General features: G+C 45.0%; 1 protein-coding gene and 1 non-coding gene across 2 annotated transcripts in view; one reads left to right on the top strand and one right to left on the bottom strand.

The window, feature by feature from the left end:
* The window catches only part of HGSNAT (heparan-alpha-glucosaminide N-acetyltransferase), a 69,694-nt gene that overhangs the window by 14,618 nt on the left and 40,926 nt on the right, over positions 1-14,150 (top strand). The window contains exon 3 of the mRNA XM_044225998.1: positions 1,384-1,916. Coding sequence (XP_044081933.1) covers positions 1,384-1,916 — 533 coding nt within the window. The remainder of the gene's footprint in view (positions 1-1,383; positions 1,917-14,150) is intronic.
* LOC122890824 lies at positions 3,550-3,654 on the bottom strand. Its single transcript, XR_006381243.1, has one exon. It is a non-coding gene; the product is annotated as a small nucleolar RNA U13 (small nucleolar RNA).

Genomic DNA, 14,150 nt, shown 5'->3' with positions numbered 1-14,150 from the left:
GTCCATGACCATCATTTTCCTGAAAGTTATTCTCCACCTTACAACTCATCAACAGCTTGCTATGGTCCTTAGGAAGAAGCCCAAACTCAATTACTTTTTTAAAAAAATTTTATTTATTTTTGCAAGGGAGAGACGGAAAGAGATGAAACAACTGGGGAAGGGAAAGGGGCAGGGGCAGAGGGAGAAGCAGGCTGAGCACGGGAGCCTGATGTGGGACTCGATCCCCAGACCCTGGGATCACAACCTGAGCCAAAAGCAGATGCTTAACCCACTAACCCACCCAAGCACCTGCATAAACCTCATTCTGTTGACTAGCTCTGTCGGAGAATTCTGCTTCAGTTAACACTGGGTTTCTGCTTTTGGAGCCTGTGCAAGGGCTGTTCTTTCTGTTAGGAGCACTTCCTCCTTTGCCCTGGCCAACATCCCTCAAACTTGGTTTAAATGTCATTCTTCCTGGGATTCTTCCCAGACTAGCTTGCGTGCTTCTGTCAAATGCTATCTTAGCATCTTGTTCTTCTACCAACTCAGCACTCATCATACTGTGCTATCGCTTTAAAAAATTGTCAGGTAATTCAAACATACAGAGAAGTATGACAAATAATATGGGGGAAGCACCTGGGTGGCTCAGTCAGTTAAGCGTCTGCCTTTGGCTCAGGTCATGATCCCAGGGTCGTGGGATGAATCACAGCATGGGGCTCCTTGCTCCCTCTCCCTCCTGCTCCCCCTGCCTGTGATCTCTCTCTGACAAATAAACAAAATCTTTAAAATAAAGTAATACAGGGATCACCCATATGCCTATCACCGTAGTTAAGCTACGAAACATTGCCAGCCCAAGCCCAGGGTAATGACATTTTGCTCCCTCCCTACTCCCAACCATTCCTTGAATTGAGTGTTTATCTTTTCATAGGTCTCTATACTTTCATTACATGTGCATATATATCTAAACAACATATAGTATTGTTTTTCTTGGCTCTACACTTTACATGTAAGTTATTCCAAAGGTATTTGTGCAACTTGCATTTTGCCCTCAGCTTTATTTTTGTGCCTCATCCATGTTGATACCCGTAACTCGAGATCATTTCTACAGCTGTATATTATACCGCAGTTTACCCATTTTCTCCACTGACAGACGTTTAGAGTGTTCGCAGGTTTCTGAAATTCCCACGCACTGTGCTACAAGCATTACCGAACGTGTCTCAAACGTGTGACAGTTTCGCGGGTGCACAGGAGAGCACCTGCGGCGTCAGCGTGCCCGAGCTCCTCTAACTGCACCGACACAGAGCTTCAGGGTGGGGGCACCTCACGGTGGCTTTGGAGGCGCATCTCTGCCTCTGGAGGGTGAATTCCCTGGGAGCTGGGGCTCTGGCTGTCTTGCTTACCAAGGCATTTCCAGAACCGGGGGCAGAGGACACTAACGCCCGTTTGTACCCGGCGCTGGGGCAGAAAGTTGCTCAGGGGAGTGGCCAGAGACTGGAGAGCCGGGGCTCGTGGCCTGCAGGCGGCCTGTGTCCGCGGGACAAAGTGCCCGGCGCGCGGGGAGAGACTCTTGGCTTCTCACTGCGCTCGCTGCTCCTTTCGACTCCGGGCCGGGCCCCCTGAGCGCCCCGCCCCCCGGCTCCCGCTTCGCCCCGCCCCGCCCCCGCGGGTGAGTCAGGCGGCGGCGGCGGTGACGGCGGCCGGGAGGGAGGCGATGACGGGCGCGCGGCCGTGCGCCGTGGAGAAGCGCAGGACCCGGGAGCGCGGCGGCGGCGGCGGCGGAGGAGCGGCGTCGGAGGTGGCGGCGGGCGGCATGAGCTGGGCGCGGGGCGCGGGCCCGGCGCTGGCCGCGCTGCTGCTGGCCGCGTCGGTGTTGAGCGCCGCACTGCTGGCCCCCGGTGGCTCCCCGGAGCGCGATGCCGAGGCCGCCCCGCCGCGAGGTGAGTGCGCGCCGCGGCTCCCGCCCGGGCTGCTCAGCGGACCCCGGGCCGCTGCGCCCCCTTCCGCCGCGCGTTCCGCTGGGTCCGCGCGACTGTCCCCTCCCCCGGGACGACGCGCCGCCCCCTCCCAGCTGGGCAGTGCCGCGGCCGAGTGCTGTGGAGAAAGCCGGTCTCCGGAACTAGTTTCTTCTCGCTGTGCACCGTAGTGCGCGTCCCCCGGGCCGGGGGTCTCGGCACGTTTGGCCGCTGTCGCAGATACCGCACGGGTCAGCCTCGCGGGCTCGGGGGCTGGTGCCGCGGAGGGGCCCGACCGCAGCGTCCCCAGAGCGCCACCCGGACCGGAAACACGCGGGAGGGCCGCGGGGAGCCGGGAGAGCCGCGGAGCGGTGCAGCCCCGCGCCCCTTCCCCCGCGCGCGCTTCCGGAGGCTGCCGGGCACCCAGGTCTCCAGGCGACTTTTGTCTTAGCATCTGATGGGGAGACCTGTTACTCCCCAAACGTACGGCTAAGTGAGAGGCGGACCGGCCCGGAAAGGGGTGTACGCGACGGCCCGCTCTCCGCCAGCTTCTGTGTGCGGGGCCGCTGCGTCGGCCAAGTCCGCTCCGCGAAGGGACAGAGGACGCGGCGCGTGGCTGCGGCGCGGCGGGTGGCTGGAGCGCGGGAGCCGCCGACGGGGCACGCCGCGCGGCAGCCCGGGCCTGCCCTGGGCGGGGAAGAGCCTCCGCCGCGCGGGCACCAAACTCCCGAGCGCACGTCCGACCTGGAGTTAAAAACTCCGCCGGCGGCGCGGGGAGGGCGTCGGTCCTAGGCGTTGGCGAAACTCGAACGCCCGTAGCGAGCGCCCGCAGCCACATTTTCCCGCTGAGGTGATGCGAGGGACAGTCGCGGCCTGGGTTTGCTGGGAAGCCACGGAACTAGGTTCTTGGCCTGGGAGGGGCCGCGCGGGGTGTTTTTGCCGGGGGTGAGTCTCCTGCGCGGCTGGGAGTGTCCACACTCAGCTCCGATCGTATTTTCCTGATCTGCCTGGTCTCCCCTTTCTCCGGGGGGGAGGGGGGGAGGATGGTGAAAAGTACTCCCCTAGAGCCCCCGAAACGGGCATCCCAGGGCTCCGTTGGGATCTGATGGCCCCCATGATAGCCCCCGGCTCCTCCCCGGGGGATGCTTTGTTCAGCGATTGTGGGATCCGTCAAATGCAGCAAACCCTACTTGGTCAGGGTTTGGGGAAAGGTCTGCCTGTCCCCTACCCCCCTCCTCCCATCCCCCTCTCTGTATCAGAATGGGGGACTTGGCGTCGGTGCGTGTAGTTCAGACGACCCCTCCTCCCCAAACAGAATCTTGTAGGGCAAAGACAAAGTGAGTTTTGGGAAACCATCTTAGCTGATAACGTTTTGTATTAACTGCCTCCCCCACCCCTGACTCTGTCCCCTCTACCCCCCTTTTATATTGGAGGAAACGGACCCTAAGAGGTTATGTAATCACGCCAGTCCTAAGTTGTCAGGGGGCAATTCTTTTTCTTTATACTTTAGTACCAGTTAATAGCAGGAATTATTTTAGGAAAAAGGTGGTTTGTATATAGTAATTCAGTGGAGTGAGGGAGAACATATTAATATTCTTTTTTTTTTTTTTTTTTTTCACGTCAGACGGGTAATGTGCCAAGGTCGTAACAAGGTTTAAAGGGTGGCACATGTCACACAAAAGCGTGAACACCCAATCATCATGCTTATGAACTACAAAAGGATCCCCAGAACATATTAATATTCTTAAGTGATCCACTCCAGAACCTTCATGAAGCTGGGTTGAGAGGACAGCTAAGCTTTTAGTGCCACCTGGAGTTCAGGTTCGGGCTGGACAACTTCCTCCTAAGAAAGTCTCTGCTTGATTTGAGGACTCCAGTTTAGTAGAAAGAAAAAAATAATAGTAAATAGACAATGTCTTTAAAAATTTGTCCCTCAAAGAAACTCATGAGCAGAGAGCTAGAACCAGAAATTAAATATTTGGAAACAAAATTCTAATATATAAACAGCACAGTTACTCAGGCACAGGACACTGTAGACAGGAGAGGAGGAGAGAATTGTTTTGGATATAATACTCAGAGTGTTACCCTGGTATTTCTAGGGTCATCGGTATCAGAAGTTGGCAGCTTTTTCTTGAAACTGAGCATCAAGTTCAATTTAGATGTCACAGTGGATGGCTTGGGAGTTGCATCCTTATGATGACTGCTAAGACCTGTTATAGTCTAGGGACACCTGTGTGGCTCAGTTGTTAAGCATCTGCCTTCAGCTCGGGTCATGATCCCAGGGCTCTAGGATTGAGCCCCACATCGGGCTCCCTGCTTGACAGGAAGCCCGTTTCTCCCTCTCCCACTCCCCTTGCTTGTGTTCCCTCTCGTGCTGTGTCTCTCTCTGTGTCAAATTAATAAATAAAATCTTAAAAAAAAACTGTTAAAAGTCTGAAATTCCTATGGAAATTGAAGCATAAATCAAGAACCTTACTCCACCCACTACCAAAGAATCAAGAATATGGATAAAAGCATTAGTTATTCCAACTATGAAAATGAATAGTGACTATAAATTTGAAAATGAAAACTATCAAAACTGAGCAAGGAAACTAAAAAGAACTATTTGAAAACATGGCATGACACATGTCTTTGACAGGTTTGACAAAAGATTTGACATCTGTGCTATGTAAAGAAATGATACAGTCCCCAGAGCCTGAAGACAGAAGGGGTGTTAAATAACAAAACTCAGCTGGGTAAATGTAAAGATCAAATTGGCTTTATTCAGTAATTCATGAATTGGCCAGTATCCCATCTAGCAAATGGAAAGAAGCTCCCTCAAGCAGCAGAGAAGGAAATGTTTTAAGAGGCAGAGAGGGAAAGGAAAAAAGGAAATCATTAGCAAAGAATGCATTTTAGGCCAGCATGTTCTTCTAAGGGTAATGGAAGGGGTCCAGTGCTGACCTTCCAGTGCTGACCAGGAAGTTCCAGGTTGGCTGCCTAAAGGTCACTTTTCTGAGAGGTGAAGGTGCAGTTAGGTATTAAGTCTTGGTGGGGTGTACCATAAGTGACTGCATTTGGGGCCTGCTGTCTCCTTGTTAACAATTTCCACCTTTCTTTCTTTCTTTCTTTTTTTTTTTTTAAAGATTTTGTTTATTTATTTGACAGAGAAATCACAAGAGGCAGAGAGGCAGGCAGAGAGAGAGGAGGAAGCAGGCTCCCTGCTTAGCAGAGAGCCCGATTCAGGGCTCCATCCCAGAACCCTGAGATCATGACCCTAACCAAAGGCAGAGGCTTAACCCACTCAGCCACCCAGACGCCCAACAATTTCCACCTTTCGGTCAGATTCTCGGCGTAACTGAGAGGTGTGATTTAAGTATAAGGCTCTCATGGCACTCTCAGCTCCAAATCTGAACAAAATCTGAAATTTTGTTGATCCTTTGTGTGGTATGCATAGGTCATGTTGTTTTTTGTTTTGTTTTGTTTTTTAGATTTTTATTTTTTATTTGTTTATTTATTTTTAAAAATTTATTTATTTGACAGAGAGTACAAGCTAGGGAGTGGCAGAAGGAGAGGGAGAAGGCTCACCACTGAGCAGGGAGTGGATGATGCAGGGTTCAATCCCAGGACCCCAGTATTATGACCCAGCAGACACCTAACCAGCTGAGTCACCCAGGCGCCCTTGTTTTAAGCTTTGTGAGATTCATAGGCCACAATTTCAAGGTTTACGGTCTTTTAAGTTGGTCTTTTTCTTTGTTTCTTTCTGATGTTCATGTATTAAGGAGATCATTTGTGTGGTGGTTAGTGGCTGTAAACATGTATTGAGAGCTTTTGAGAGGCTAGAACTGTGATTATTCCAAGCAGGATAATTCCCAGTGTCTGGAGTGCATTTCAGAGCCATATGGGTCCCCAAGTCCCAAACTAATCAAAATCAAGGTCAGTTGAGTCAAAGACAGACCCTGGTGAAGGAGTCACCACTGTAAGCCAGGTGGCTTGCTCCATGATCATATGTCCGCGTTTCAACTTCCCCAGAAGTGTGAATGCATGAATGCAGATGCAGCCGGTGGTTTTAGCCATAGTTCAGACATCCTCTTTTTTTTGGCTAAAATATAACCAAAGGCTATCCCGTTATTAAGAACAACTTTCTATAGGATCTTTATTGGGCAGCTGTTGTCATTAGCACTGGATTTTGCACTATCTTTAAGAGTTTAGGAGAGGTTTCTGAACATATTCTCGTTGACATGTACTCCTAACCAATGAAGTGTGGTCCGGCCAAAGGACGTGAGTTGGAGTCGTGAATGCCTTCTGGTAATTCCTTTCTAACTGGACAGTGTCAGTCCTGGAGGGTGAATTGGTGAGCTGTCTTAGTTCATTTGGCCTTAGTTCTTAGGCCCACAGTTAGACAGACTAAGCAGCATTCATAGTGATAACCACCACAGATAAAGATAAACTCTTCTGGGGGCACAAGGCACTTCCTGCTACATGGGCGTGGTGAATGGATTCATTCACAGGGACTGTTTGTATTTTCCTGTTCAAGCCAAAGGGTCAGCAAGGTTTCCTCAGCCTAACATAAAAAGTTGTTGTAAATTCCAGAAGTTACCCGTTTTAGCAGTGGCCTGGGAGATACAGATGATGGCGTTATCTTTCCAGGCCAGTGCCAGAGTAAAGGACAGAAAAGGAGGAAGAAAGAGTTTCACTTTTGAAATATGAAGTGTTTATGTGGCATCTTGGGAGGAAGCACTCTGCTTTGCTGTCAGCTCCTTTCCGTCCTGTTCAGTTGAATCTGGAGGTCTCCAGGGCTTGTAAAGGACCCCATGTCAGGTAGAGCCCTCTTCAGCAGTGAGAGATGCATTTCCAGGCTTTAAGTCCCTGAAGTCTGGCTGCCATCTGGGTGGTGACAAGGACCTGGAGTGCCTCCGAAGGAGATCCAAGGGCAGTCTTTATTCTTGATTCCAAATCAGAAGGCTGGGAGAAAAGTGGAAACATTCGTTTGGAGAGTCAGAGCCAAATTTTTGAAGAAACTAGAATAATTCAGGAGCCAGTCCAACTTAGAGCAGAACCTCAAAGACAGTTAAGAGGATTAGAATCAAAACAGACAAAAGGGTAAACATTTCTTCCCTCTATAGTTATACCCTCATTTTGAAGAGTAAAACTAATTTCTTTGCTTTAAGCTTTGCCAACAATAGTGATTGACCATATAAGCTCTTTCTTTTAGAAATTGGTTATAGATTTTTTTCTTTTTTAAAAATTTATTTATTTATTTTAAAAATTATTTATTTATTTGACAGAGAGAGAGAGAGAGAGATCACAAGTAGGTAGAGAGACAGGCAGAGGGAGGTGGGAAGCAGGCTCCCTGCTGAGCAGAGAGCCCGGTGCGGGGTTCGATCCCAGGACCCTGAGATCATGACCTGAGCCGAAGGCAGAGGCCCAACCCACTGAGCCACCCAGGCGCCCCTAAAATTTATTTTTAAATAAGCTCTGTGCCCAGTATTGGGCTTGAGCTCATGACCCCAAGATCAACAGTCCATACACTCTATCAACTGAGCCAGCCAGGTATCCTCCCCTCTTTTATTTTTTAATTTTTAAAAAATATTTATTTATTTATGGGGGGGAGGAGAGGCAGAGAGAGTCCCAAGTTGATGCTGCACTGAGTGTGGAGGCCAGAATGGGGCCTGATCCCATGACCCCGAGATCGCAACCCAAGCCAGAATCAGGAGTCAGATGCTGAACTGACTGCACTACCCAGGCATCCCCTCTCTTTAAAAAAAAAAAAAAAAATATATATATATATATATATATATGTATATGTGTATACACATATACATACACACACACACACACACACACACATATATATATATATATATATATAGTTTTTGGATTATATAAGCTCTTTTTTAAAAAAAAATTATAATTATTTTTTATTTTATTAGCACCACGCTCTAACCAACTGAGCTAACCGGCCAGCTAAAATTATTTTTTATTTTAAGTAGGCTTCACACCCAGTGTGGAGCCCAGTGCAGGGCTTGAACTCATAACCCTGAGATCAAGACCTGGGCTGAGTTCAAGAATCCCATGCTTAACTGACTGAGCCACTCAGGTGCCCCAATATAAGCTCTTTTTTTTTTTTTTAAAGATTTTATTTATTTATTTGAGAGAGAGAGACAGTGAGAGAGAGCATGAGCGAGGAGAAGGTCAGAGAGCGAAGCAGACTCCCCATGGAGCTGGGAGCCTGATGCGGGACTCGATCCCGGGACTCCAGGATCACGCCCTGAGCCGAAGGCAGTCGTCCAACCAACTGAGCCACCCAGGCGTCCCTAAGCTCTTTTTAATATTACTTTGCTGGAATCTTGTAAGCAAGGTGTTTGCCAAGAGGCTTTTTATTGGCTCCGCAAAGTCAACCTTGATGTAGAGAACAAAATCAAAAGAAATATAGGGGAAAAAAATTAAACTTTCTTATAACTTAGAGTCCATAGATAAATACTTGGGACAGGCAGAGTGACTTTCCTCCAGGAACGCAACTGCCTAAATGTTAATACTTTGCTATAAGCAAAAGACAACCTTAGCTTGACATCAGACAACCTCGTGAGATCCTATAAATCTTTAACATATGTAAATCCCTTTAGAAGCTTACTTTAGCTCCATCCACCCTCCCAAGTTATGTGTTAACAGTCATCCTCTAAACAAATGGCCCACTGATACCATCTGAAGGGTCTCATGACTAAGGTTTTACTAGACAGTAGTAAACGACCTTTTCCTGAAGCTAGCCCCTCAAGGTCCTGGAAGCCTTGCTTCCAAATTCTTCAGGGACTTAGGCTATCCCTAACCAACTCCCAACTTGAAAGGATATAATTAGTTACTCCCCACAACCCCAGTGTAGCTCTTTCTGTGTGTCCTGTTCCCATGCTTTAATAAAACAATTCTTTTTGCACCAAAGATGTTTCAAGAATTCTATCTTGACTGCTCTCAGATCGCAGCAGTTCACATCAATCTTAGTTCTTTAAAGCTGTTTGGTCATATCTGAGTGTAGGCGTATCTCTCTCAAATATAATGTGCTGGTCAAAGCTTTAGTAGTCTAGCTAAGGTTTCCAGTGGTGTCTGGTTACAACAATCAGACTCATTGAATCTCTGTAAATATGGCCATGAAAGGAGTACCCAAGAGGTTTCCAATTTTGGAGGAATTAGGGAGAAAAAGTAAATGTTTCATCTTTGTTCCCAAAGGCATATCTTATCAATTTGTTGATACCTTTAGAGAAAAGAGAAGGTGGTTTCTTAAAATCTGGAAAAGCAAAATATTAAAGAACTATGGGTGTGCACGCGCGTATGTGTGTTTTAAGATTTATTTATATATTTGAGAGAGAGAGTGTGAGAGAGAGTATGAGAGGGGAGGAGGTGAGAGGGAGAAGCAGACTCCCCATGGAGCTGGGAGCCCGAGGCAGGACTCCATGTGGGGACTCCCGGGCCAAGACATAAGCTGAAGGTACTTGCTTAACCAACTGGGCCACCCAGGCACCCACCAGCAGCATTTTAAACAAGAAGTCACAAAAATTTTATAATCCTCCTGCTAGATTCGTTTGGTCCCATGTTATTAATTTTTGTCCTACTTGAATACTGTTTTCCCACTAGTTCTGGATTTTTTTTTTTTTTAAGATTTTTTTTATTTTTAGAGAGAGTGTGAGTGAGTAGGGGGAGGGACAGAGGGAAAGGGAGAGAGTTCCAAGCAGACGCCCCACCAAGCATAGAGCCTGATGTGGGCTTAGTCTCATGACCCTGAGATCATGACTTGAGCCAAAACTAAGAGTTGGATGCTCAACCAGCTGGGTGCCCCAGGTACCCCCCCTTTTGTTTAAAAGATTTATTTGTTTTAGAGAAGAGTGCTTGCATGTGCTTGTGAGTTGGGGGAGGGGCAGAAAGAGGGATTCTCAAGCAGACTCATAGAGCCCAGTGAGGGGCTCAGTCCCATGACCAATGAGGTCATGACCTGAAGTGAGCTGACACTGAGTCTGATGCTTAACTGAGCCACCCAGGTTCATAGTTCCTGGAAATTTTTACCCAGTTCAGTTGCATGATCTGAAAGTGATCAGAAACCTGTATTCTAGAGTACTTGTCAGACTCTTTCCATGAATTTCTTCTAAGATAAAACACATTTGCAGGAAGCTTTTGTAAAAGCATCTGAGTAAGACAACTCTCTGTAAATGACAAAAGACTTAAAAATGCCCATTAAAGATCTGAAAAGTTCATTACAATAGAATTGACAAGGAAATTTGGTTATTTTTGTGATTGCATGTTCAGACAATAACTGTAATTACAAGTGCTAACATATCAGTGCCTATTCTGTCTTCAGGAATTTCATACAGTTTCTGAAACACTTATATTAATAACCTATATCCCGCAGATATAATCCGAGAAGGTTTAGCATCATCTGCTTGACAGTGCTTCCCATGTAATATAACATACCAGATATGCCTGTTAACATCTTCCCTTTTATAAAGAGAACAGATCCTTTGAGATATTCCAAGGGACTGTCTGGAAAACCCAAAGCTAGTTAAAGGTCAAGAAGATTTCATTTAGAGTTTGATTTTTGGGACCTTTGTTAAGGTATCAAAAGGTTTGGGATCATAGGTCACTGTGAAGCAATACTTAGTTTCCATTTCACCAAGTTACAAAGACTTCACAGGCAAATACAGAGAGTCAAATAGTTGTACAAAGCTGTGGCTATTTTATTTATTTATTTATTTCCTGTGGCTATTTTATTTATTTATTTATTTATTTGCTGTGGCTATTTTAATATTGAAAAGACCCTGTTTTTTCCCCTAACTAATTAAAGACCTGATAGAGAAAAAACAAAATTTTTGTCTTTCTAGGCAGATTACATTAAAGATGAAGAAGAAACTTTGCTTATAATTTATTAAGAGCAGACCAATAACCTAAAACAACTTTGTCCTTTTAACGGAGAGAATAACCAAATTCTAACTTTGCACTAGGGTACTCCTGACATTTAAACTCATTTTTAGGGGCTCCTGACTGGTGTAGTCGGTGGAGCATATGACTCTTGATCTTGGGGTCCTGAGTTGGACCCCCGTGTTGGCGTAGAGATTATGTTAAAAAAACAAAAAACCTCACTACATCTGATACTAATGATGTACTGTATGTTGGCTAATTGAATTAAAAAAAAAAATCTTTCTTTTAAATAGATTCATTTTAATTGTAGCCAGCCTGACCACACATTAAACTCCTTTCAGAGATTCCTTTTTCACAAGTCTTCTACATCTTTCTTTTTTACCATCAGATTTTGTCCACCACTGTCATAGAGTCAATCAAAGGTGGTATGTTGCTGTCGTTATTGGCAGTCGTTATTGCTTGAGGGGGATGTTGCAGAGGATGCTTTGCCCTCAGGGTCTTCCCCCTGACCCAAGAGACAAGCTGGAAAGAAGAACCCAACAGAAAGTCTGGGGTCAAAATGGAGGCAGCTGAATCCTCTTTCAGGCAGACTTGTAAATGTTATGACTTCTAGAAACAGGTGCTTTTTTCATAGAAAATTTCTCGGGGTGGCATGAGGCATGTTTACTAATAGACTCAAAGATCTTCAGTTCCTCTGTAAAAGGAAGCAAAAAGTGGTCAAGCCTATATTCAGTACTTAATGTTCCAGCATTTTATCTTAGTTGGAAATGATCTGGATACTCAGTGAATTAAACTTGATTTTGCAAAACTTTAAGGTTTCACTGTTACCAAAAAGATTTGGGAAAACTACTTAAAAAGTTCACATAAAAACTTTTTACCTACCTATTCAGTTTACTTGTTCTTTTTTTTTTTTTTTTTTTTTTAAATTTGCAAATCTAGTAACAGATTTTATTTATTTATTTTTTTCAATATTTTATTTATTTATTTGTCAGAGAGAGATCACAAGTAGGCAGAGAGGCAGGCAGAGAGAGGAGGAAGCAGGCTCCCTGCTGAGCAGAGAGCCCGATGTGGGACTCGATCCCAGGACCCCGAGATCATGACCTGAGCTGAAGGCAGCGGCTTAATCCACTGAGCCACCCAGGCACCCAGTTTACTTGTTCTTAACAATGGTTAGAATACCCACAAAACAGTACAACTCAGATATGATATTAGACAGCCACTGTTTCTTGTTGACAAATTTAGTAACAGATAATATGAACATATTTGATGAGTAAAACTTGCTATGATAAATGTGTCCTATTTAATGTTGAAAACTCTATAAAGGCATATCTGTTTTAATTAAACCAACAAACATAAACCATGTTTAATAATGAATGTCTTGTGATTGCATGTTCAGACAATAAATATGAACCTGAAAAAGCACTTGAGTTAGTTTCTATTCTATTTCTGAAATTTAGAAATACTTAATTTATAAGCCAATTAAATAGACCTCTTTACAAATTAATTTTAGCAATTTAGCATTTTTCAGAGGTAGAAAAAATGCCACCCATCTACACCTACACATAGATAGATAGGTAGACAGACAGACAGACATTAACATATAAGCAGAAACCTGGGAGTTAGTATTTTAAAATTTTTACCATAAGACAGATAGGATAATGCAGAACTCACTAGTTTACAAAAGAATAGTTGGTTCCCAACTTGAATTCTGGCAGATGGACTAAATTTTTTTCTACTAATATTTGTGGAGAAGATACATGATTTTTCGTTTATCCAAATTTCGGATGACTTTTATTCCTTCCATTCTACTTCTGTTAAGAATTACCTCACTGAGGTTGTACTTTTGGTATTTTCAACTCAAAGTCACAGGAAAAGAATGTAAGTCCCTTCAATAAGGACTCTGGTTTTCTAATAACAATAATGTATGTCTTCTGAGATAAACGGGGAAGCTTGGAGATCAATGAAATAAACAGGTTAACTTTGAATTGCCTCTCCATGTGCATTTCTAGTTTTGCAAAGATTTTTTTTTTTAAAGATTATTTATTTTTTTATTTATTTGACAGACAGAGATCACGAGTAGACAGGCAGGCAGAGAGAGAGAGAGGAGGAAGCAGGCTCCCTGCTGAGCAGAGAGCCTGATGTGGGGCTCGATCCCAGGACCCTGGGATCATGACCTGAGCCGAAGGCAGAGGCTTAACCCACTGAGCCACCCAGGCCCCCCCCCTTTTTTTTTTTAAAGATTAGTTTTGCAAAGATTTTTAAGATCAGGAGAATTGCTTTTAATTCCTCAAAGATTCAGGTTATAGTCTGGATGTGAAAGAACTGACCTATCCCTCCACCTATGTGGGAATGTTTCTCTTTCCCACATTTAGCTTAGAGAAGGACTTAGCCAGCTTCCGTTTTTCCAGGATCCATTCTGTAGGCTGTGAATGGGGTTTAAAGCAAAGAGTTCCTAGCTCTGAAATTTACTAGAATTTGGGAGCTTTTTTTTCCCCTTCTTTTTCTTCTTTTTTTTTTGAGAGAGAGAGAGAGAGAGCGAGCGAGCGCACACAAGGGGATGAAGCAGTAGGAGAAGAAGGGAGAAAATCTTAAGCAGCCTCCATGCCCGATATGGGGCTCAATCCCAGGACTCGGGGATCATGACCTGAGCTGAAAGCAGATGCTCAACCAACTGAGCCACCCAGGTGCCCCTCTTATTTTGTTTCTTAATTTTAGTTTTCCCTTGACTTTTTAAGGGAATAATGTAGCAGTTTATCAGGAAGTTCCTGAGTCTTGTCAACTCTGAGAGGAACTCATAGGGGGATCCCTCTTTTGAAGGTAGATATGGGGTGCCTGTAAGATCATTGACTTGGGTGACTTTGTTCGCGGTCAAGTAAAGTTACTTCAGAGAGGGGATATTGAAGAATGAGCACTCAGATAAAGGAGGCTGGTGGAGCAGCAGGGATTACATCAGTACTGTAGCCTTTTGCTTTAGGTACCTCTTTTTAAAAAAATTTTCAGTAGTCTTTTACAATAAATATTTCAGTGGATCTCTTTTGCCATTTGGAACCTTTTGGAGGCCTCTGTATACCAGCTAAAATTGTGTATCACATTCTCTTTGTTTAATTTGGGAATCCTCTTTTTTTTTTTTTTTTTAAGATTTATTTATTTGTTTATTTATTTGGCTGAGAGAGAGAGAGATATCACAAGGAGGCAGAGAGGCAGCCAGAGAGAGACGGGGAAGCAAGCTCCCAGCAGAGAGCCCAGTGCGGGGCTCTATCCCAGGACCCTGAGATCATGACCTGAGCCAAAGGTAGAGGCTTTTTTTTTTTTTTTTTTTTTTTTTTTAAGGTAGAGGCT

The sequence above is a fragment of the Neovison vison genome, chromosome 11 (assembly GCF_020171115.1).
Source record: "Neovison vison isolate M4711 chromosome 11, ASM_NN_V1, whole genome shotgun sequence".
Classification (NCBI taxonomy): domain Eukaryota; kingdom Metazoa; phylum Chordata; class Mammalia; order Carnivora; family Mustelidae; genus Neogale; species Neogale vison.
The sequence above is the reverse complement of the archived record's forward strand: the minus strand, read 5'-3'. Positions and strand labels throughout refer to the sequence as shown.